The sequence below is a fragment of the Mercenaria mercenaria genome, chromosome 16 (assembly GCF_021730395.1).
Source record: "Mercenaria mercenaria strain notata chromosome 16, MADL_Memer_1, whole genome shotgun sequence".
Taxonomy (NCBI): Eukaryota; Metazoa; Mollusca; class Bivalvia; order Venerida; family Veneridae; genus Mercenaria; species Mercenaria mercenaria.
This window is the reverse complement of record NC_069376.1, coordinates 41,709,008-41,732,258: the sequence shown is the minus strand read 5'-3', so window position 1 is coordinate 41,732,258 and position 23,251 is coordinate 41,709,008. Positions and strand designations below refer to the sequence as shown.

Sequence of the window (23,251 nt, the reverse complement as noted above, 5' to 3'; positions counted from 1 at the left end):
TGGCCTCTAGAGAGGTCACAAGGTTTTTTTATTATTTGATCTACTGGCCTAGTTTTTTAAGGCATGTGACCCAGTTTCAAAATTGACCTAGATATCATCAAGGTGAACATTCTGACCAATTTTTATGGAGATCCATTCATAAGTATGGCCTCTAGAGAGGTCACAAGGTTTTTCTATTTTTAGATCTACTGACATAGTTTTTGACCGCACATGACCCTGTTTCGAATTTGACCTAGATATCATCAAGATGAACATTCAGACCAATTTTCATACAGATCCCATGAAAAATAAGGCCTTTAGAGAGGTCACAAGGTTTTTCTATTATTTGACCTACTGACCTAGTTTTTGAAGGCACGTGACCCCGTTTCGAAATTGACCTAGATATCATCAAGATAAACATTCAGACCAACTTTCATACAGATCCCATAAAAAATATGGCCTCTAGAGAGGTCACAAGGTTTTTCTATTATTTGACCTATTGACCTAGTTTTTGACGGCACGTGACCCACTTTCAAACTTGACCTAGATATCATCAAGGTGAACATTCTGACCAATTTTCATGAAGATCTCATGAAATATATGGCCTCTAGAGAGGTCACAAGGTTTTTCTATTTTTAGACCTACTGACCTAGTTTTTGACCGCACGTGACCCAGTTTCGAACTTGACCTAGATATCACCAAGACGAACATTCAGACTAACTTTCATACAGATCCCATGAAAAATATGGCCTTTAGAGAGGTCACAAGGTTTTTCTGTTATTTGACCTACTGACCTAGTTTTTGATGGCATGTGACCCAGTTTCGAACTTGACCTAGATATCATCAAGGTGAACGTTCTGACCAATTTTCATGAAGATCTTGTGAAATATATGGCCTCTAGAGAGGTCACAAGGTTTTTCTATTTTTAGACCTACTGATCTAGTTTTTGAAGGCACGTGACCCAGTTTCGAACTTGACCTAGATATCATCAAGGTAAACGTTCTGACCAATTTTCATGAAGATCTTGTGAAATATATGGCCTCTAGAGAGGTCACAAGGTTTTTCTATTTTTAGACCTACTGACCTAGTTTTTGATGGCACGTGACCCAGTTTTGAACTTGAACTAGATATTATCAAGATGAACATTCTGACCAACTTTCATAAAGATCCCATGAAAAATGTGACCTCTAGAGTGGTCACAAGCAAAAGTTTACAGACGCACGCACGCACTGACGCACGGACGGACGACGGACACCGCGCGATCACAAAAGCTCACCTTGTCACTTTGTGACAGGTGAGCTAAAAAACACTGTAGTCGGAGTGTTAAAGCTAGAAAACAAGAGGGCCAAGATGGTCCTAGGTCGCTCACCTGAGAAACACACAATATCAGTGTAAACATGTTTGACGTAGGGATTTCATGGAAACAAATATTCTGGCAATTTTCATTAGAATAGGACCAAAAATGTGGTCTCTCGAGATTAAACAAGTATTTTATTTGATATGACCTAGTGACCTAGTTTTTATGCCAGATGACCCATATTCAAATCTGACTTAGATTTCATCATGGCAATCATTCTGACCAAATTTTATGAAGATCAATTGAAAAATACAGCTTCTATTGCATACACAGGGTTTTTCTTTGAGTTGACCTAGTGTCTGTGACTAGTGACTTATTTTTTGACCACAGATGACCCATATTCAAACTTGACCTAAATTTCATCAATGCAATCATACTGACCAAATTTCATGAATATCAATTGAAAACTACAGCCTCTATCACATACACAAGGTTTTTCTTTGATTTGACCTAGTGATCTAGATTTTGACTCCAGATGACCCATATTCCAACCTTCAAGGCAATCATTCTGACCAAAATTCATGAAGATCAATTGAAAAATACAGCCTCTATCGCTCACAAAAAGAAGAAAGCTGTTGCAAGGACAGGCACCAGTATCGCATTGTCAAAATAATTTTGTTTAGTATGCTGAAAAACTTTGGAGGCAAAATGGGTTATGGAATATACATTAGTGCAAAAGATATATAAATAATACACATTGGTTTAAGTTAGAATAGGCAGTAGCCAAGGAAACATGCAAGGTTTTTGGTAACAAGAGATCACAGAGTGAACTTGGCACCCACCAATGTGTCATTTTTGTGTGTTCCAAATTTCAAGACTTACTGACTAGCTCAAGGTCAAATTTCATTTCCGTACACAACACTGTGCATGTGGTCTAAATTCGAAAGCTGTAACTTGAGAAATGTGAAAGTAGGTCACTAGATCAATTTCAAGGACAAAGTTCTTTGTACACAAAACTATGCATGTGCATCAATTTTGAAGACTGTAGTTTGAGAAATTTGAAAGTAGGTCACTAGGTCAATCTTAAGGTCAAAGTTTATTTCGGTACACAAACCTATGCAAGTTGTCCAAATTTGAAGGCTGTAGCTTGAGAAATGAGAAAGTAGGTCACTAGGTCAAAATCAAGGTAAAATTTCACTTCACAACACAAATCTATGCATGTGGTCCAAATTTGAAGCCTGATCCTTCAAAAATGTGAACGTAGGTCACTAGGTCAATATCAAGGTCAAAGTTTGGTTCGGTACACAATCCTATTCATGTGGTCAAAATTTGAAGCCTATAGCTACAGAAATCTTGAAGTAGGTCACTAGGTCAATCTTAAGGTCAAAGTTCATTTCCGTACACAAAACTATGCAAGTGGTCCAAATTTGAAGGCTGTAGCTTCAGAAATGTGAAAGTAGGTCACTAGGTCAAAATCAAGGTCAAATTTTATTTCGGAATACAAAACTATGCATGTGGTCCAAATTTGAAGCCTGTACCTTCAAAAATGTGAAAGTAGGTCACTAGGTCGATGTAAAGGTCAAAGTTTGTTTCGGTACACAAAACCACGCATGTGGTCCAAATTTGAAGGCTGTAGCTTGAGAAATGTGAAAGTAGGTCACTAGGTCAAAATCAAGGTCAAATTTTATTTCGTATTACAGAACTATGCATGTGGTCCAAATTTGAAGCCTGTACCTTCAAAAATGTGAAAGTAGGTCACTAGGTCGATGTAAAGGTCAAAGTTTGTTTCGGTACAATTACCATGCAGGTGGTCCAAATTTGAAGGCTGTAGCTTGAGAAATGTGAAAGTAGGTCACTGGGTCAAAATCAAGGTCAAATTTCATTTCGGAACACGAAATTATGCATGTGGTCCAAATTTGAAGCCTGTACCTTCAAAAATGTGAAAGTAGGTCACTAGGTCAATGTCAAGGTCAAAGTTTATTTCAGTGCACAAAACTATGCATGTGGTCCAAATTTGAAGGCTGTAGCTACAGAAATGTGAAAGTAGGTCACTAGGTCAAAATCAAGGTCAACTCATGTCAAGGTTCATCTTGCCACTCAAAACCATACATGTGATCCAAATCTGAATGTTGTAGGTTATTGACAAGAAGTTTTTATAAGCTTTTCCCTATATAAGTCTATATGAACCATGTGACCCCCAGGGCGGGGCCATATTTGACCCTAGGGGGATAATTTCAACAAACTTGGTAGAGAACCACTAGACGATCCTACATTACAAATATCAAAGCCCTAGGCTTTGTGGTTTGGACAAGAAGATTTTCAAAGTTTTTCCCTATATAAGTCTATGTAAACCATGTGACCCCTGGGGCGGGGCCATATTTGACTCTAGGGGGATAATTTGAACAATCTTAGCTGAAGACCACTAGATGATGTCACATACAAAATATCAAAGCCCTAGGCCCTGTGGTTTTGGACAAGAGGTTTTTCAAAGTTTTTCCCTATATAAGTCTATATAAACCATGTGACCCCGGGGTGGGGCCATATTACACCCAGGGAAATAATTTAAATCATATTGGTAGAAGACCACTAGATGCTGCTTCATACCAAATATCAAAGCCCTAGGCTCTGTGGTTTGGGGCAAGAAGATTTTCAAAGTTTTTCCCTATATAAATCTATGTAAATTATAGAAATAAACAAAGGGCCATAACTTACTAAAAATTTGTTGAACCAGTCTGATTTTCAGGGGGACACAACTAGGGTACCAATACATCATTCTGACAAAGTTTGGTCAAAATCCCCCTGGTAGTTTCTGAGGAGATGCGATAACGAGAAATTGTTAACGGAAGGACGGACGGAATGACGGACGGACGGACGGACGGACGGAAGGACGACGGACCACGGACGCAGAGTGATTTGAATAGCCCACCATCTGATGATGGTGGGCTAATAAGAAAAACCTCCTGCATTCCACTAGACCTGAAAACCCAAGAGTCCCAGGACCCTTGGGTCCAAATTTTGAAGGGTCCTTTTCCAAAATACAGGAGTCCTGTCCCAACACGTCAATACAATTGACTATATCTTCTTATACAGTAATACATGATAAATAGCTAATAAAACAACAAGAGGGCCATGATGGCCCTATATTGCTCACCTGAGTACCATTGCTTTAACCAAAAACAAAAAGAAAAAAATTCTTACAAGGTACAGATATGTCAAAATACACCTAACAAGAGCTGTCATAGGAGACAGCACGCTCGACTATTTCGATGCTGGATAGTGAAATTGGGCACATCTGAGGAAACTAGAGCTGTCACTGGAGTGTTTAATGACTCCAATTGTGGATGAAGATATTGCACAATAGCCCGAGTCTATGTCAAAAATATCAACTTAAAGTAATAAGAGAGGTAAAGATAAAATGTATCAAAACACTATATAAGTATATTCTAAGCAAAAAGGGGCATAATCCATTAAATATTGGTGCCAGAGTTATGCAGCTTGTGTCATATAGTGTGGGTGTTGATGTTGATCAACTATTTTAAGTTTGAATCAAATCCATTCAGTAATAACAGAGACAGAGTGAAAGTGCATCAAAACTTTAACCTAAAATTCTAAGTAAAAAGGGGGAATAATTAATGAAAAATTGGTGCCAGAGTTATGCACCTTGCGTCATATGGTGTGGGTGATGATGTTGAACAACTATTTCAAGTTTGAATCAAATCCATTCAGTAATAACAGAGACAGAGTGAAAGTGCATCAAAACTTTAACCTAAAATTCTAAGTAAAAAGGGGGAATAATTAATGAAAAATTGGTGCCAGAGTTATGCACCTTGCGTCATATGGTGTGGGTGATGATGTTGAACAACTATTTCAAGTTTGAATCAGATCCATTCAGTAATAACAGAGATAGAGTGAAAGTGCATAAAACTTTAACCTGAAATTCCAAGTAAAAAGGGGAATAATTCATGAAAAATTGTGCCAGAGTTACGCATCTTGTGTCATATGATGTGGGAGATGATGCTGAACAACTATTTTAAGTTTGAATCAAATCCATTGAGTAATAACACAGTAGAGTGAAAGTGCACCAAAACTTTAACCTGAAATTCTAAGTAAAAAGGGGGAATAATTCATGAAAAAATGGTGCGAGAGTTATGCACCTTGTGTCATATGATGTGGGTGATGATGTTGAACAACTATTTTAAGTTTGAATCAAATCCATTCAGTAATAACAGAGATAGAGTGAAAGTGCATCAAAACTTTAACCTGAAAATCTAAGTGAAAAGGGGGGATAATTCATGAAATATTGGTGCCAGAGTTATGACCCTTATGTCAGATGATGTGGATGATGATGAGGAATAAGTATTTCAAGTTTGAATCAAATCCATCAAGTAATTACACAGATAAGTTGAAAAAAGAGAAAGTGCACCAAAACTTTAACCAAGGTGGGGACGCGGAAAGACGCCGACGCCGACGCCGGGGCGAGTAGGATAGCTCTCCTTATACTTCGTATAGTCGAGCTAAAAATTGGAGGTACCATTCATGTTGTACCACAGAAAAGTCTCAGTTTTTCCCTACGGCCAATAATAAAAAAGTAACTAAATAAGCTATTTATAGTAATGATTGTAAGTGAACAAAAGAAGGATCTGCCAAATAAAAACAAGAGCACTGCAATGCAACGCAAATGCAGAGCAATATTCACACAAAACAAAGTCATATGACCTTCATGGTTCATACACTTTCTTTCAGACAAAATTCCCTGACATTTCCCTGACTTTTCCGACATGAAAGCATTTTTCCCTGACTTTTTGGTTCGGTACGATACAAACCAAGTCACCTAGTATGACTTTTGTTATCTTAAAATGTGCACATTTAGTGGTTCAATTTTAAATGAAACATAGAATGTTGGCCTCAACCACCCCTACAGCCAACCCTTACCTCCTTTTTTGACAAACATTTACATTGTTTATTATTTTGTTTGTTTATTCCAAATCAACTGGATATGGAGCTGGTGATTATACAAAACACATTGGCAAGCAAAATGACATGAATTATCATAAAAAGCTAAACTGCATGCACCAAGCACTAGCCACATGCACAAGGCACCAGTATCACAAAAACATCCTTCTTCAAATATTGAAACTGTGTAAAATAAAGACCATATGTTTGTGTTATTGGAGCCTTGTATGTATATATAGTAATGGCTATGTGTAATGGACACTATACAGGAGAGAAGGGGATCGAATCATTAGATAAAGCCATCACCAGATTTGCTCAGGAGGTAAGGGGTGCAAATCCCTTTCAGTTTCTTCTATATGGAATTTGAAAAATATGTAGAATATAGATATATGCATATAATTTAAAATTATGCTTTAATTGTTGTAAGTGTGATAGCTTTCATGAAAAAGGAAATATTTGAAGAAAGTGCCTTAACCTTTACAAATTGTTGCCTAACCAGATCAGAAAATTCCCTGACATTTTCCTGACATTTTCCAAATTTCAAAATTTCCCTGACATTTTGTAAAATTCCCTGACAATTCCCTGACCTTGAAAAAAAAATTTTTCCCTGACTTTTCCCTGACGCGTATGAACCCTGACCTTTGACCCCTAAGAGTGACCTTGACATTGAAGTGAGCCATCCGAAACATGCGCTCTGCAGGTCGTTTCAATGAGGTGAACATTTGTGTGAGGTTTCTCTGAAATCCATCAAGGGGTTCAAGAGTTGCAGAGCGGAAGGGAAATTGCAAACCAACACACAGACAGACACCGAGGCGATAACATAGTACGTCCCTGCGGGCGTATAAAAAGGAATCAAGATCTTATGGTGATACAAGTTGTGTGCAAGTCTGGTTAAAATCAAATCGTAAATGAAGCTGTTATTGTGCAGACAAGGTTAAAATAGCTAATTTTGACCCCTTCAGGGGCCATAACTCTGGAACCCATAACGGAATCTGGCCAGTTCAAGAAAGGAGCCAAGTTCTTATGGTGATACAAGTTGTGTGCAAGTTTGGTAAAAATGAAACCATAAATAAAGCTGCTATTGTGCAGACAAGTTCAAAATAGCTAATTTTGGCCCTTTCAGGGGCCATAACTCTGGAACCCATAATGGGATCTGGCCAGTTCAAGAAAGGAACCGAGACCTTATGGTGATGCAAGTTGTGTGCAAGTTTGGTTAAAATAAAATCATAAATGAAACCACTATCGTGCAGACAAGAAATTGTTGACGGAAGGACGCAAGCACGGACTGACGACGGACGAAGGGTGATCACAAAAGCTCACCTTGTCACTATTATAGTATGTGACAGGTGAGCTAATAAAACCAAGATCATGTTACAGGATTATAATAAAAATGTCTGTTTCAGGTCATATAATCTCATACTGTAAACTAATATTTATCAAAATTCATGTTATTTTGATTAGGCTTTTCTTCAATATTTCATTTAATAACACTGTAAAAATGTATCCAATGTACTATCCGGAAACTGGTACACTTTCGGAATGTCGTCTGAAGGTAAGTTTTTGCTCAGTTAACTTGGCCCACTGAGGTAAACCAGAGATAGTTCCTCAAATAATGATGCTATTTATCATTAAAATTTGCATTGAAAGTCAGTTTGTTTTTTTTTGGTGAATTTTGGACAAATTGCATCTATATGACATCGGGTGTAATTAGAATTGTGAATGGACATTCTAAACTTACTTTGCTTTCCAAAGTAACTAAAATTTGTGGATTTTCTTGTTGAAATTACGGTACGATCACTTAACAACGGTCTAATTTAAAGTTTGCATAAAGAAATCTTACTGTGCACTTTTCACATGCTCGGTAATCAGCTGGTCACTTTAATACAGATAATTAAATAATTGGCGCCTTTTTGACAGTACACATTATCAATACGCTTTACCAATTAATGATTCTCGTTACCTATGTGCACTCGCCGAGACGTAACTTGCTGATAAAAAAACCCGGCCAGGCATGTCTACAGGAAAAAAGAGTGGGACTTAGCAGAAGATGAAAGGCAGGAGGGCATGACCGCGAGTGTTTATTTTGAATACACGTGTTTATCGTGGACATAGTTTTACTGTAGGAAATGAAAGATAAGGGAAAGCTTATCAAAGGAAAATGCTTCCGGGTCCCGAGTGACGCATAGGCAAGTATCATAAATTACTGAAAACCAATATATCACATCTTTGGGACTTTTCAATTACACTTCAATAAAACAAGTTTGAAATAATTTTGATATGCCAATGGCTGTCATTCAAATAAACTTGACACAGGGCCATGTTGAACATCCAAATATTAAAAGGCGCCCTGTGCAAGTTTAATGTTATTCTCTTATTGACCTGCCGGACAGCTAGTTCTTGCTACCATAACTTAACTGGCGCTATTTTTATAGTCTGATGGTCGCGTCCATTTAGTTATGGCGTAACCCCATTTGTTTACCTAACCAGCAACATCGGCGCACTGACTCTCACGAGAAACTGATGACGTCATTCGAAGTTCTTAGCACATGGTTATTTTTGAATTTCAGGATCAAATTTTTAATAACTAACGAATTTAATTGATTTAAAAATGTAATAATTTTGCACAAAATTCATAAAATTATACCATAGAAGGTTTAAATTCACAGAATTTCCATAAATAATAATTCTTTACGGTTAGATTTATTTTCAAAATGAAGTGTACCTCGATCACGTGACAACTGCAATGGTGAGCAAAATACTGCAGGCAGTGGTAACCATTTGAAACTTTTGGGTATAATTTGTTTTCAATTGGTGTTGCATGGTTCATTTTACAACAGATCAAAAGAAAAATGGATTAAGAATATATTAAATAAAAAGGTGAGTCTCTGCCATTTGATTTGATAAAATAACAGCGTGACAGACTTCTGGCACGATTTCTGGTTAGGTTTCAATACGGGGTTCATTTCAGCTCAGAGATCCGTAACAACATGTTAACATCTTTGAGCTGAATTATTTTAGCTACCGGACAGCTAGCCACTTCCTTTTTCTTTCCAATTACATTTTTTAATGAAGCAAAATGAGTAAGGAAGTATTTCCGATACCATGAAAAATTAGGAACTGTATCAAAATGGAACTGAAGTGGCTGAATTCTATATGAAACAAAGAATACTTTATGGGCCTAGTTATAAATAAAATCTTGAATCTGATTATCTCCCTTGAAAACTTCTCCGGAAAAAAAACCGCGAGACAATATTTCTTTGATGAATATGCACGATTTCATAGCGAGTAGCATATAGTTTCTTCTGCATATATTTGCAACAATTAAAAAGAACGATAAGATATTAATGAACATCAAATTAAGCTTACAGAGAGCATACAGCATGTGTTTTTCTTTGTTCAAATTCGATCACCGCTCGCCGCCATTTTTTTAAGGAAGGGAGATTACCCCTGGATATATTTAACAAATTGCGAATACTTTTTTTTTTACCGGAATGTTTGGCCATCGATGTGGTCAATGTGTATCTTTCTTTTGTATAGACTCTTCCGCGCGTTTATACTGCATATCAACGACTCTGCTAGACAGATCAGTGTAACATACTATCTTTTGTATTACAAACAAAATAATTGGACAACTACTTCAAATTTTGTGGAAAACGGAGCTTGACTATCTGATTACAAAACTGAACGACGGAGGTAATAGATTACAGTGTGTACTGTTGAAAGAGTTTTCTGACAATAAAGGTCTTTTAGTTATTTCTGCTTACCTTCTTAGTAAAGGGCTCCAGGGCAATGTTGAAGATTTCTGTGATGTAGTGGACCAGATGCGTGAAATCATGATTAAATTTCATAGTCAAAATTATGTGCTCATTGGGGGTGACTTAAACGAAACTTTATCAGAACTGAATGCAACAAAAAGAGCAAAATATTTACATGATTTTATCACGGAATTTGCCTTGAAGTTTTCACAGAACGGTAAAACTTACTCTAGTCCGACTGGTGAGGAGTGTACTGAAATTGACTACTTTCTTCATAATCTTAGTGAAAAAAATGTTCGTGCATGGAAAACTGTGTTAAACGATATTCCGTGTGACACATCCGATCACTTTCCTATACAAATTAAACTGCTCTGTGAGATAATGGGGGCCATCACAGAACCTGTAAAACACAAAACAAATAAAATCAACTGGAACAAAGTGGATATAGACTTCTATTCTTACTCAGTTAATAAGAGTACCGAGTCGTTTCTGTGTTCGCAGGTTGATGAACAGAATATCGACAGCGTTCTAGGTGATTTTTGCCAAATGATCTCAAATACTGCGCTTACGTGCTGCAATAACAGACCTAGGTACAATCATGAGCGAAACCAAAGCTAAAAGTATGGAATGAAACTATTAAAATCAGCTTTACAAATATGAAGCAAGCTTATATCCAATGGAAACAAGCGGGCAAACCAACTGGCAAAAATGATTTGTATATGAAAAGGAATGATAGCAAAAAAAGAATTTCGTAAACTGTATAGGCAGGCATTAGCCAGAAAAGATTTTGATGAAAAGCAGAGGATCCTCGAACTACGTACCACAGACTCCAGAAGTTTTCACAGACTTGTAAATACCCAGAGGAGAAAAGGGCATATTTTCATAAATGATCTTAATGTAGGCGACAAGCACTATTGTGGCGAGCAGAACATTCTTCAAGGATTTAAAAACCATTTTGAACAGCTAGCCATGGAGAGCATAAATGACTTGTTCGACGATGACTATCATAATCAAGTGGCAGCAGAGGTTGAACATATCTCCAAAATTACGTAAGCCAATGAGATCGATAAGGTCACTAATACTGAATTGAAACAGGCAATAGATTGTATTAACACTGGTAAATCACCTGATTACTATAACTTAACTATTGAACATATAAAGTATTGCTCTTCAGAAAATTCATCATCGCCAGTAGTAAAATTTTTATTAAAAGTTGTCAATTAGGTGTTTGAATCAGGACAGTTTCCAGATTTTTTGAAGGTGGGTCTGTTAACGCCAGTCTTTAAAAATAAAGGACAGCCAAATGTATCTGTTAATTACAGAGGGATAACTGTCTTGCCAGTGATTGGGAAAATTGTGCAAGCTATCCTTCGCAAGCGTATTAGCCCGTTTATTAGTGCATCTCAAAATGCTGTGCAAAGGGGGTTTACTAAGAAAACCTCACCATTCAATTCAGCCTTCTTCATAGAAGAATTATACAGGGAATGCAAAGATAAGAAAATACAGCGCAACCTTGTGCTCTTTGACGCTAAATCCGCATTTGACGTGGTTGACCATAATCATCTGCTCAGACGTTTATTCCAGATTGGTATCAGGGACAAGCATTGGACTATAATCCAGAGTCTGCACAGTGATACCATGTCAGCTGTGAAGTGGGGTAATCAGTTGTCAAGTAGATTCAACATACATCAAGGCGTACGTCAAGGTGGGATCTTGAGCACCGACCTGTATAAAGCGTACATTAATCCTCTACTTGATAGAATACAAGATTCTCATTGTGGTGCGGTCATAGGCGAAGTCAGATGTGCAGCAAGTGCATGTGCCGATGATGTATTTCTAGTAGCTGACACATTTTCTGAAACACAGTTCCTTGTAGACGTGGCTGCTGATTTTGCAAACCTGGAACGTTATGTTCTCCAGCCCACTAAATCTGTTTACTTGAAGCTAAATCCAAAACCTAGTTGCATGAATGATATTCTGTTGCTTAATAACAGAGAAATACCATCAGTTACTAAATCTGTCCATCTTGGAATAACTAGGACTGAATCTATAGCCAACAACCAAAAGTTAAACGTTGAAGAAAACATCAAAAAAGCTCGCCGTGCAGCATATAGCCTCTTCGGTAGTGGATTACAAGGTCACAGAGGTCTTGACATAACAACGGTTGTATATCTATATCAAACATATGTTATACCAGTACTGCTTTACGGTTTAGAGCTGATCCAGCCAACTTCTTCTCTTACTGAAATGATGGAAAAGTTTCAAAGAAAATTTCTTAAGGAGCTACTTTTGATACCAAACAATGTTGCAAACCAGGCCGTGTATCTTATCACAGGAATCCTTCCCATTCAAGCACAAATTGATATCAAAATATTGACGTTCCTTAACAATCTAGTTAATCAAAGTGAGAACAGTATGGAAAGGCAAATTTTGATAAGGCAGTGTGCTGTCAAATCCATTGAAAGTAAGAGTTGGTTAACAGAGACTCATAAATTAATGTGGAAATACGATCTTGGTACCATTGAGGAACAGTTAGAGACCCCGACTACAAAGTTCCGCTGGAAAAAGGAGGTACACAGGAATGTTTATAAACACTGGGCTGAGAAGATAAACGCAATCATCCCTCTTTACAAATCACTTTTTTACTGCAGAAATGACCCCTATATTCCAGGCAAAGTTCACCCCTCGTACAGCAATAAATTCTCTGCAAGAGAAGTAGAAAGACAGTCAGTTCAACTCCGGCTAACAACGGGAACATACCTACTACAGACTAATCGTAAAAGTTTTAACCAGCATAACATTGATGAAACTTGTCAACTTTGTTGGTCCTGTGCGGAGACTGCGCAACATTTTGTGTTAGAATGTCCTATACTTGACTCAGTTAGGGTTACTATCATAGCAGATATTGAAAAAGAGTTGATGGATTCATTTCAAGTTAACTTTAACCGTATGAACTTCAAACTAAAAACTCAGTTAATTATAAATTGTTGGCCTGTGCTGAAGGATTTGATAAAGAAGAACAGTGATTTGTATGAACTTCAAAGACTATGTGGGAGGTTGCTATACTGCTTACATGCGTCACGATTAAGTATGTTAGAAAAAACTTTTTACTGATAGTGGGAAAATTTAAAGGCCTACAGACATTCCGCTTTACCACTTAACTGGCCTATAGCTTAGTTTATAGTCATACTGTCTCCAAATTGAAATCTGAGAACCCTTCCTGGCTGAATGCATCACATAACTTTACACGCATTACAGAATGTCTTTCTGGCATATTTCCGCGTCATACTGGAGTGAGTCGTTGTAAATGACTAACAGCCCGAAGGTTGTACTCGTCCAAAAACAAACAGGAGTAGTTTCGCATGTGTTTTCTTATACTTGCTTCGTTGAAGTCTAGTCAGAAGGTTCACCCAAACTAGCCTTATGTAAAATTCTATATCTGGGTTTCCCAATGCAGTATCGGTACCAGAACGTAGAATGGAAGGCTGCTACCGCTGCCTCTGGAATTCGGACGTCTATGCCATCCTAAGTTAATGTTTCCCGGAAGACAGACCAGTTTACCGGAACCCAGACAGAGCTGTTGATCCAGGTTGTTGACACATACTGGACCAAGTCAAGGACTGGGAACAGATGGACCAAAACATCTTTATTTTAAGTTTCTAATTTCTATTGTTTCAATCATCTGTCACTAATTAGGGACATTCACGGTTGCAATTAGACAAATCACATCCCTTATGTTCACATAGATATTGAGGACTTATCTAATAGGCACATATACTGGAAACAAAATATCTCAGCCGTGACGTGTCTTTAATTAAACTCTGATTTTGGCATATTTACCACTGATCGTTCTTGGGAGATACCCTTCTCATTAGAACTCTATCTCTGTTTATGTTTGTTTGCTAGTCAGATATGTGACTGCAAACCGGATTTGCTGCGCATTATTAGCCACCTACATATCAAAGCTTAACTGGAAAGAGCACTGAAACTCAAGGAATTCACTGGCACATTTAGAAGCTTAGTTGACACATATTCCAAACGGAAAATGTTCCATGTAGCCTCTTTGAAGAAAAAAATCCAATGCAGGTATGTTAAGAAAAAATAAATTTTCCCCAACAATACATGTATAAATTAAAATGAACGTTAGAATTAAACTATTTGCCATAAACACTTTAGACACTAAATATTTTTGAAGTCACAAAATGTCTGGATCCTCTATAAAATATATAAAACATAGTCTCAACACTTGTTGACTGTGCGTTGGACATCCTGTGAAAAAGATGCAAGATTTAAAGATTGTGAAGAATAACACAACTTGGACATCATTTGTGACATTAGACATGTATCCGTCTTGTTTACATCCTAATACTGGATTTCCGGATATGATTGTATCAACATATTTAATGGTGTAAATATCAACAGTGTTTATCAGATTTATTTGTACCGGGTTTATTGGAATTCTAAATAGTTCATAAAACTGCATTAACATTATACAAGAAGGAAACTAGTGTTAAAAAATATGACAGATCATAAATCGAAATATATTTGTGAGCAGGGATCGCAGGAATATATAGAACGAACGTGTGAAGCGTGCGAAGATGACGGAAAATATACAGCTGCTAGCGGTTGGTGTCGAGAATGTGAGGAAAATATGTGTTCAGTTTGTTTCGGCCACCATCGTAAGGGGAAAATCTGCAGAGATCACGTATTGCTAGACTTCTCTGAAAAGGTAGCAAATAGATCCAGTTCCTCTGAGGAAGGGCTTGTCAAATGCAAACAGCATTCCAATGAAATAATAAAGTTTTATTGTCCAACTCACGATCAAGTTGGATGCGCAGACTGTATTATTCTGGAACATAAAGTGTGCAAAATAGAATATATTCACGGAAGCGCAATTAAGTTCAATAGCTTTTGTGAAGACTTGGAAAACAACTTGGAAGAAATCAATCGTTTCAGTACACAAGTAACAGGATGTTTAACAGATATTCGAAACAAAAGAACTAAGGCTAGAGATGAATTTTCAAGAGTTAAATCTGAAATAGAAACATTTAGAGATGATATTATCAAGCAAGTGAACAAACTAACCGATGAATTATGTACCCGAGTTGATGATTTGCAATCTAAGAAGATCGCCGATATTGATATTCTTGAACAAGAAGCTTATGAAGTTGAAAATGAATTGATGTCAATGAAACATAAACTAGAATCATGCAAAGAACACACAAGTCAGTTGTTTATTGCTACAAAACAAATAAAACAAACGCTTAAAGATATTAGAAACCAGATGGATTGTATTAATGATAGAAATTCACCCGAACAGTACATTTTTCAAAGAAACGCCACCGTTGAGTCCATCCTTGAAGACGACTGTGTACTTGGCTGCATGCAAAAAGCACGCACCAACGAATACCGTGCAGGTAAATGATGCCAAATAACTTAAAAAATACATCAGCTGTTAACATGGTCTATGGTTATAATCAATATTCACAGCCATATAGATTTTGGACATGTTAAAAATCTGGAAGTCAATAATACACTGACGAGATATGAAAACGCAACACATGTGCCTGGATATATTTTTACTACAAAAAGCATTTTCAACACATACACATCTCGATACTCTATACCCATTGTGTTAATTTTTGTTGCGATGATAAAATGTGAACAAAATAGGTATAGAGTATCGAGATGTGTACGTGTTGAACATTTCAAGGTGGTGCTTTTTGTAGTAAAAATTAATTCAGGCATATGTTTGATGCATTTTCATATCTCGTCAGTGTATATTATTCTTATGTGAGGTAAATTCAGTCTAACATAATACTTACATTTTTAAATTTTATATGTTTTAATATAAAAAATATGAACAGACCTGTTTTACATCTGAGAATGAAGATATACTGAGCAAAGACGAGGATTCCAATAGAATCATTTAAATTTTGTTGTAAAGAAAACTAAGGCACACTTGACCGATTCAATACCATTTACCGCAGCGTGTCAATACTGAAAGTAGTCTTTATCCGGCGGCTGTAAAAAAGTTTCCCCGTACTTGGATTCAGTGTTGTTATATTTTCTGGTCCTTTTGGATCATGGAGTTCATTCAACATATGTGTAACAGAGTTCCGCTTTGTAACAGAGTTCCGCTTAAGCCGGTGCTAGGGGGCGTGAGAGGTGTTGCACATTTCCGATGATCACTTCTCATGAACAGACTTTTAAAATCAAACCAAGTCTGCCATAATTCTTCTTGATTGCATTCTTTGCTTCCAAAGGATCGTTTTAATACTTTATTTACTGGTTATTGCATGATCCCTTGGAAATACTTTTATTTTAAGATTTCTGATAACGGTATTAACTAACACATCACCGTCAGTCACGTCACCATCTTAAATATAAATCGTCGAAACCCCACCCGTTATGCAAAGTATTTTAAATACAATGTAAACAAAATATAAATTGAATATTACTGTAATTACAGAAGCAAAGGCACTTGAAAAAGACATTGATGCCAAGACTTCTAGTGGCGAAAAGTCTGAGGTAATAGTAGGATTTTACTTATATCTTATAATACGATCTGCACTTAATATACAGAGTATTTAAAGCATTCGGGGTCAATATACAGACATGCTATTAGTTGCGTGCGTTCTTTGCTTTGAAAGTATAGTTTTGTAGATTTGTTTTATTTTATTGCTACTGCAAATGTAAGATGTTGAAAGAAGTGTATAAATATGTCTAACAATCTTACATGTATCACTTTATCAAATAATAATAATAATAATAAAAATTGTTAAATTCTGAAATATATCGCAGTCTTCTGTGGTCAAACTTAAATGTTTCAGTGAGTTTCAAAATTTAATGTTAGCATCATTTCGTAATGTCTAAAGCTTTATACGCAAACATAAGAATGCGTATGTTTATTTACACAATAGTAAAAAAAAACGAATCTAAGCTTAAGTATCTATGAGATCACGTTGCCGGTTAAGTGTTACTTCCTTTGATTTATCAATGTACATGATAAATTGGTCATTTCAATTTTGTTTTTACATTACAGTCCTTGGAAAGACGATCATTGCGCATTGACAACCTTGAGGTTAATGGGGAATACTTGAGGTACCAGTTGCATACTTTTGTACTACGACCGATCATAAAAAAGATTTCTGTGAAGTTACGAATTTTCCTAAAATATTGTTCACGTGTTTAAATTAACTGACAAAAAATAAGTAATCGAGTTTGTTTAAAATTTACTACAGTCGTTCAAATTTATTTATATTTCTTTTTAAACAAGAGCTGTCGGAGGGCAGCAACGCTCGACTATTCAACAGCCTTGTCAACTGAATTAATATGAAAGTCGAAAAAGGGGCATAATTTTGTAAAAATGGGAAAAAGGGTTATGGAACCTTCACAGTGCTTATCAGCTCATAAAGTGAAAAGTGCATGAAGTTTCAATCCTTTCCCATTGGTGGATACTGATATACCAGCTTACATACAAAAACGTAACCAAAAACTGCTAAGTCGAAAAAGGGGCATAATTTTGAGAAAAATGCAAAGTAGAGTTATGGGACCTACACAGTGCATGTCAGATCATGACAGTGAACAAGTGTGTGAAGTTTCAATCCATTCCCATCAGTGGGTACTGAGATACCAGCTTACATACAAAACCTTAACCAAGAATTTCTAAGTCGAAAAAGGGGCATAATTTTGTAAAAAAAGCAAAACAGAGTTATGGAACCTGTGCAATATAGGTCAGTTTATCACAGTGAATAAGTGTTTGAAGTTTCAATCCATTCCCTATAGTGGTTACTGAGATACCAGCTTACATACAAAACCTTAACCAACTATTTCCATGTCGAAAAGGGGCATAATTTTGTAAAAAAGCAAAATAGAGTTATTGAACCTGTGCAGTGTAGGTCAGTTTATCACAGTGAATAAGTGTGTGAAGTTTCAATCCATTCCCACAAGTGGTTACTGAGATACCAGCTTACATACAAAACCTTTACCAAGAATTTGTAAGTCGAAAAAGGAGCATAATTTTGTAAAAAAGCAAAATAGAGTTATGGAACCTTTACAATGTAGATCAGTTTATCACAGTGAATAAGTGTGTGAAGTTTCAATCCATTCCCACAAGTGGTTACTGAGATATCAGCTTACATACAAAACCTTAACCAAATCGGGACGCCGACGCAGACGCCGACGCCGACGCATGGGTGAGTCCAATAGCTCTACTATTCCTTGAATAGTTGAGCTAAAAATCTGAGGAAATATGAAAAATGTCCTTACTGTGCAAAAAACATGCTTCGCATTTCAGAACTCAGCTTTACATTATGACAGCAATAATAATTGTTAACAAAATAGAATACTTAGCATTTTCGGTATTTACAGGGTCAAAATATATCGCATTTAATAAGGAAATTTCGGTTGTATGGGCCTCTGTTTTCCTGTTAATCCTTTTTGTTGTGCGGATAGGGAAATTTAGTTTGCTAAACAGCTGCAAACATTCTAAAAAGTCGCGGGCTCACTTTCTTTGTCAAATTTTGACCTTGGCCTTTGTTTGTTGATACCCCTAAAAGACGTCTACTTGATATGGATGTACTGAATGAGATACTTTGCTGCTTTCAGTTTCACAGATAGTAGAAAATACACGTTGAAACTCACAAACGGACTTTTCATCGGTGATTTAGGAATGGACAAGGGAAGCTATTTCGAAATAGAAATTGTAAAAAGTGGAGGAAGTCGAGGGTCCATAGGTAAATTGAACTTGACATTCCCTGTAAACAACAATATTTGTTAAAATAGACAGTCACGATCTTTATTTTTTGTAGCAACTGAAACAGACATATCAAGAATTGTTTTAGAAAAACAAGTGATTTTTTGCTGCTAAATCTTTCACTAGAATCATTTACAAGACACAAAATAGGTTGGTCTATGCTAACATGCATATCTCCGCTTCGCTAAGGCCTAAAAAATCTTTGTTTCCGGTAACATGCTAAAAATAGGGTAGGTAGGCCGGATTATTTTGGAATTTTTATTATTAAGGGAGACTTTTCGGAAATTATTTTTTTTTCTGTCAAAAAATGAATACAAATAAGGATGTTATGCCTTTAGAGCATCAGTAAGTTGATTTCTAACATCACTGGCCATGTTCAAAGCATAAAAAGTGCAGTTTTGCAACTTTTTATTAAAAAGTTGAAAAAATATTCTCCAAGGCCATAAAAACATTTAGGGTCGGGCCAAAAAAAAATAGGATAGGTTGGGATACCGGAAACAAACATTTTTTTACGCCTAAAGGAAACGTGATAAAAAAGTAAATTATTACGTTCGAAATGTGTTTTTTATACAAGGTATTGGACTTGTACCAGCAGACTACCCAAAGCATAATTTTCCTGGATGGAGAAAGGGATCCATAGGTTATCATTCTGACGATGGGCGGTAAGTAAACAGTACAGTAGTACACTTCAGTAGAAGTTTGTGTTACGACTCAATTAGGTAAACGGCCACCCTAATATTTGCATTGTTTTCACAAGTTGATCTTTCACTATATATGGGTTTATTTGAACAAGCGCATGAACAAAAGGCGTAGAGGAGCACCTTTGGTCGTCATGTACCATAAAGGACTAGAGCATGCAGTTAAATATAAAACTGGCGTGAAATGTGCTTTGTCAGTAAATAATATTTTTAAAAAGACTAAAATCTATTCCGAACTACCAAACGAACAAGTATAATAAAATGGTAAACTCTTTCGCTGACTTTCCAGTTTTATTGGTAGAAGAAGACCCATAGGTGCTCATCAGTGCATTATTTCATCAAGAGCGTGCACCTAGGTAAATCCACCGACCTTCTGTAAGCAAGCTGAATTGCTTCCTCACATGAAGAATTCAAAGGTCCAAGTGTGTTTTGTCCATTAGATTCCAATTTTATAATATGTCAAGCTTTTGATAAAAGACAATGGTGTTTTGTGATATTTCTAAAGCTTTTGACAGGGTTTGGCACGATAGTCTAATTTTCAAATTACGTCAATATGGGATTAATGGCAAACTCTTGCAATGGATTGAAAACTATCTCTCTAATCGTAGTCAAAAAGTTTTTGTAAAATCAACATATTCAAACGCAAAAAATACCACAGCTGGAGTTCCCCAAGGATCGGTCCTTGGCCCTTTATTTTTTCTACTATACGTAAGTGATATAGCAGAAAACCTCTTAAGTATAACCCGTCTTTTTGCAGATGATAGTTCTCTAGCCGTCTCTTCCAACAACTTAAACTTTACCGAAAACACTTTAAATAGAGATCTAAGCATATTACAAGAATAGTCTCACCAACACTTGGTTAACTTTAATCCGAATAAAACTGAAGTAATGATTTTCTCCTTGAGTAAAGACCAGCGTCCGTCCCTTTATCAAATCTACATTTCCTATATGCGACCAATTCTCGAATACGGCTCAATAGTTTGGGATGTCTGCACAGAAAATGATAAGGCATCGCTTGAAAAATTACAATACGAAGCTGCCCGTGTAGTGACTGGTCTAACGGGATATGTTTCAATTGAAAGACTTCTTAAAGGGATAGGTTGGGTATCATTATCAGATAGAAGAAAAATACAGAAATTAGTTACCGTATATAAGTTCACCGTGGCATTGTGCTTAGCTATGTTGCAGATCTTTTCCTAATAATGTCGCGAATTCTACACCATACTCTCTTTGAAACGATAAGTGAAACTAAGTGATGATATCACGTCGAACACATATTTTCTCGAATTCCTTTGTTCCATCCTCGATAGACCCTTGGAATAATTTAGAAGAATCTATAAGGAATGCTGATAATTTAAATATCTTTAAATCTCGTCTTAAAAACAAATTTAAACCACCTATTGTTCCTAAGTTTTTTTCTAAATGGAGAAAGAAGTCTGGCAGTTCATCATGCACGCATCAGAAATCGTTGTAGTAATCTTAATACAGATCTTTGTAGAAATAATTTGAGGATAAACTCTACTTGTAATTGTGGAAACAGTATGGAGGATGCAGAACATTATTTTTTTAAGAATACAACTTTTTTCGCGCGACACGTACGTTTCATCCATTAAGTCTATATAGATACTCTCCTGTATGGAAGAGAAACTCTTTCCGATAAAGAAAACTCAGTGATCTTCAGCGAAGTCCAGAAATACATAACGTCCTCTCAACGCTTTGAAAATAGATAATGAATATATATGTGTAAATATATATATATAATATATGTTGTATAAAACCCCAATGTCTGTCGGCAGTAAAGCAATACCGATACTACTTGTGCCACCCCGGATGGCCTTAGGATGCTGGTTGGCGCCATATAACCTATACTGTGTTGGTGCGCCGTAAAACCCAAATAAATTAATAATTAGGATGCTGAACTCTCAATAACAATATTTCTTCCTTCTCTTAAATTCTTTTTGTCTTGTTTTCAAACAATATTGACAATTGGTCTTCTTTTTTTGGTATGTAACCGTCTAGCTGCTATACAACTATTGTGAAATATTGTCGGGGAGAACCGTTTACTGATGTTGCTAGAACTCGTGGTTTTGCTACTTTTGATATCATTATATATTATAATTGTGCATGTTATAAAAAAGGAGCAATAAAATATGTTTAAACTTAAAATTTTATAATAAAAAAGCACAACCAGGATCGCAATATACATCCGTAGTTTTTTCTTATTCTCATTAATTAATTGCTATAATATTATCAAACACTGTTTCTGTATATTTAGATTAAGAACGCTAAATTTTTTTTTTAACATTTCAGCCTATTTATCCAGAGTTTCACAGGAAAACATTTTGGTCCTGCATGTTGTGAAGGGGATAAAATGGGGTGCGGTATTTCTCTAACCGACCCATCGAGTGTATTTTTCACAAGAAATAGTATGAAGGTAGGACTGGTGTTCCATATTCTTGTTGATTCTACTGTCATACATTGAATAAGGAAGTACGCGAGATAGTATACCGTTTTAGTAATGATCATTAGCATTGTCGTAGGAAGAGAGAAAAACCAAGTATAAATGAGCCGCTCCATGAGAAAACCAACATAGTGTGTTTGCGACCAGCATGGATCCAGTCCAGCCTGTGCATCCATGCTGTTCGCTAATGGTTTCTCTAATTGCAGTGAGTTTTGAAAGCGAATAGCATGGATCGTGGCCAGACTGTGCAGATGTGCATCCGCGCAGTCTGGTCTGGACCTATGCTGTTCGCAAACGCACTATGTTGGTTTTCTCATGGTGCGGCTCAAATCTGTCTTTTGCGGTATGCAGAGGATGCCGTTTGAGTTACGAAATCTTTGATACAATTAGTTACAATTACAGCTAGTTTTATTTATAAGTAAAAGTAGAATTGGATAATAAGCATTTTTCACAAATGAAACGTGACGGATGTTTGTTTTATATTTTTAATAATGTACGCATTCAAAATATTTAGATTTCAAGCCTATTCTGTAATGGGAGAATATGGAAATAAATTGGACTTCGGTTATTTGACAAGAATTTGTTCCATTCCTTTCCAGATAGGTGATGTGCCATTTACGTACAGCAATAGAGTGTTCCCTGCAGTTGCTTTGGATACATTTGGACAAAAGGTCAAAGTCACACTTGAGGCAAAATAATGAACATGGCGTTCACAATACAAACAGGCTCTGTATACATCTGGATAAAAGATGAAGCCCACACCTGAGGCAAAATGAGGGATCTGACTTTTGTGTTAATTTATTTTTGGAAGAAATCTAGTGTACTTGCTGCAAATAAAAGTGAAATCTAAACATTTGAGTTATCGTTTAGCATAAAATTGTTTCACTACATAAGAGACAAATACAGTTATAAAATTAACATTCTAACACGACCAGCAAATAACCTACATACATGTAGAGCATCTATCTCGGGTTATTCTGCAATAAACCACTCGCGTGCAATGACGTCATCCGATCCAGGTGCGTATTTCGGTCGTAAAAAGGAGTTACCATATTACCATGATTTTCTAACACTGTTGATACTACAATTAAAACACCGGTCTTTCTTTCATTCAAACATCAGAAAGTTTTTCACACGTAAGATATTTAATTCATCACGTTTTCATAAATTGAATACAAATGAAAGTAATCGCCGATTACTTTCTTACTTTTGCATCAAATGATCATTGTGATTATAAAGCGTCAAAATGAACGACTACTGCTAAAAGATAATCAAAAGAACATGTTGTCAACCTGCCTGGGGCTTTTTTGGACAGGTGGCACTTTATATCTGGCAAATATTTTGCTGTTC

The 23,251-nt window shown here is 36.4% G+C and overlaps 2 protein-coding genes across 27 annotated transcripts in view; one reads left to right on the top strand and one right to left on the bottom strand.

The window, feature by feature from the left end:
* Positions 1-13,962, bottom strand: part of LOC123539568 (zinc finger protein 768-like) — a 129,605-nt gene extending 115,643 nt beyond the window's left edge. For 18 of the 26 annotated variants that reach the window (XM_053526835.1, XM_053526836.1, XM_053526827.1 and 15 more), the window contains exon 1: positions 9,596-9,688. The gene's annotated coding sequence lies outside the window, so the exon portion shown is untranslated. Of the gene's footprint in view, positions 1-9,595; positions 9,690-13,824 lie in introns of those variants that run through there. The other 8 variants (XM_053526817.1, XM_053526815.1, XM_045324194.2 and 5 more) reach the window with 3 other exon arrangements.
* A 390-nt stretch (positions 13,963-14,352) lies between these two features.
* LOC123539569 (tripartite motif-containing protein 66-like) lies at positions 14,353-22,752 on the top strand. The gene is made up of 7 exons (XM_045324209.2): positions 14,353-15,401; positions 16,457-16,515; positions 17,030-17,088; positions 18,595-18,722; positions 19,317-19,404; positions 21,751-21,874; positions 22,501-22,752. The coding sequence occupies exons 1-7, from the start codon at positions 14,504-14,506 to the stop codon at positions 22,597-22,599; spliced, it is 1,455 nt and encodes a 484-aa protein (XP_045180144.2). The 5' UTR covers positions 14,353-14,503; the 3' UTR covers positions 22,600-22,752.
* The last annotated feature ends 499 nt before the right edge of the window (positions 22,753-23,251 follow it).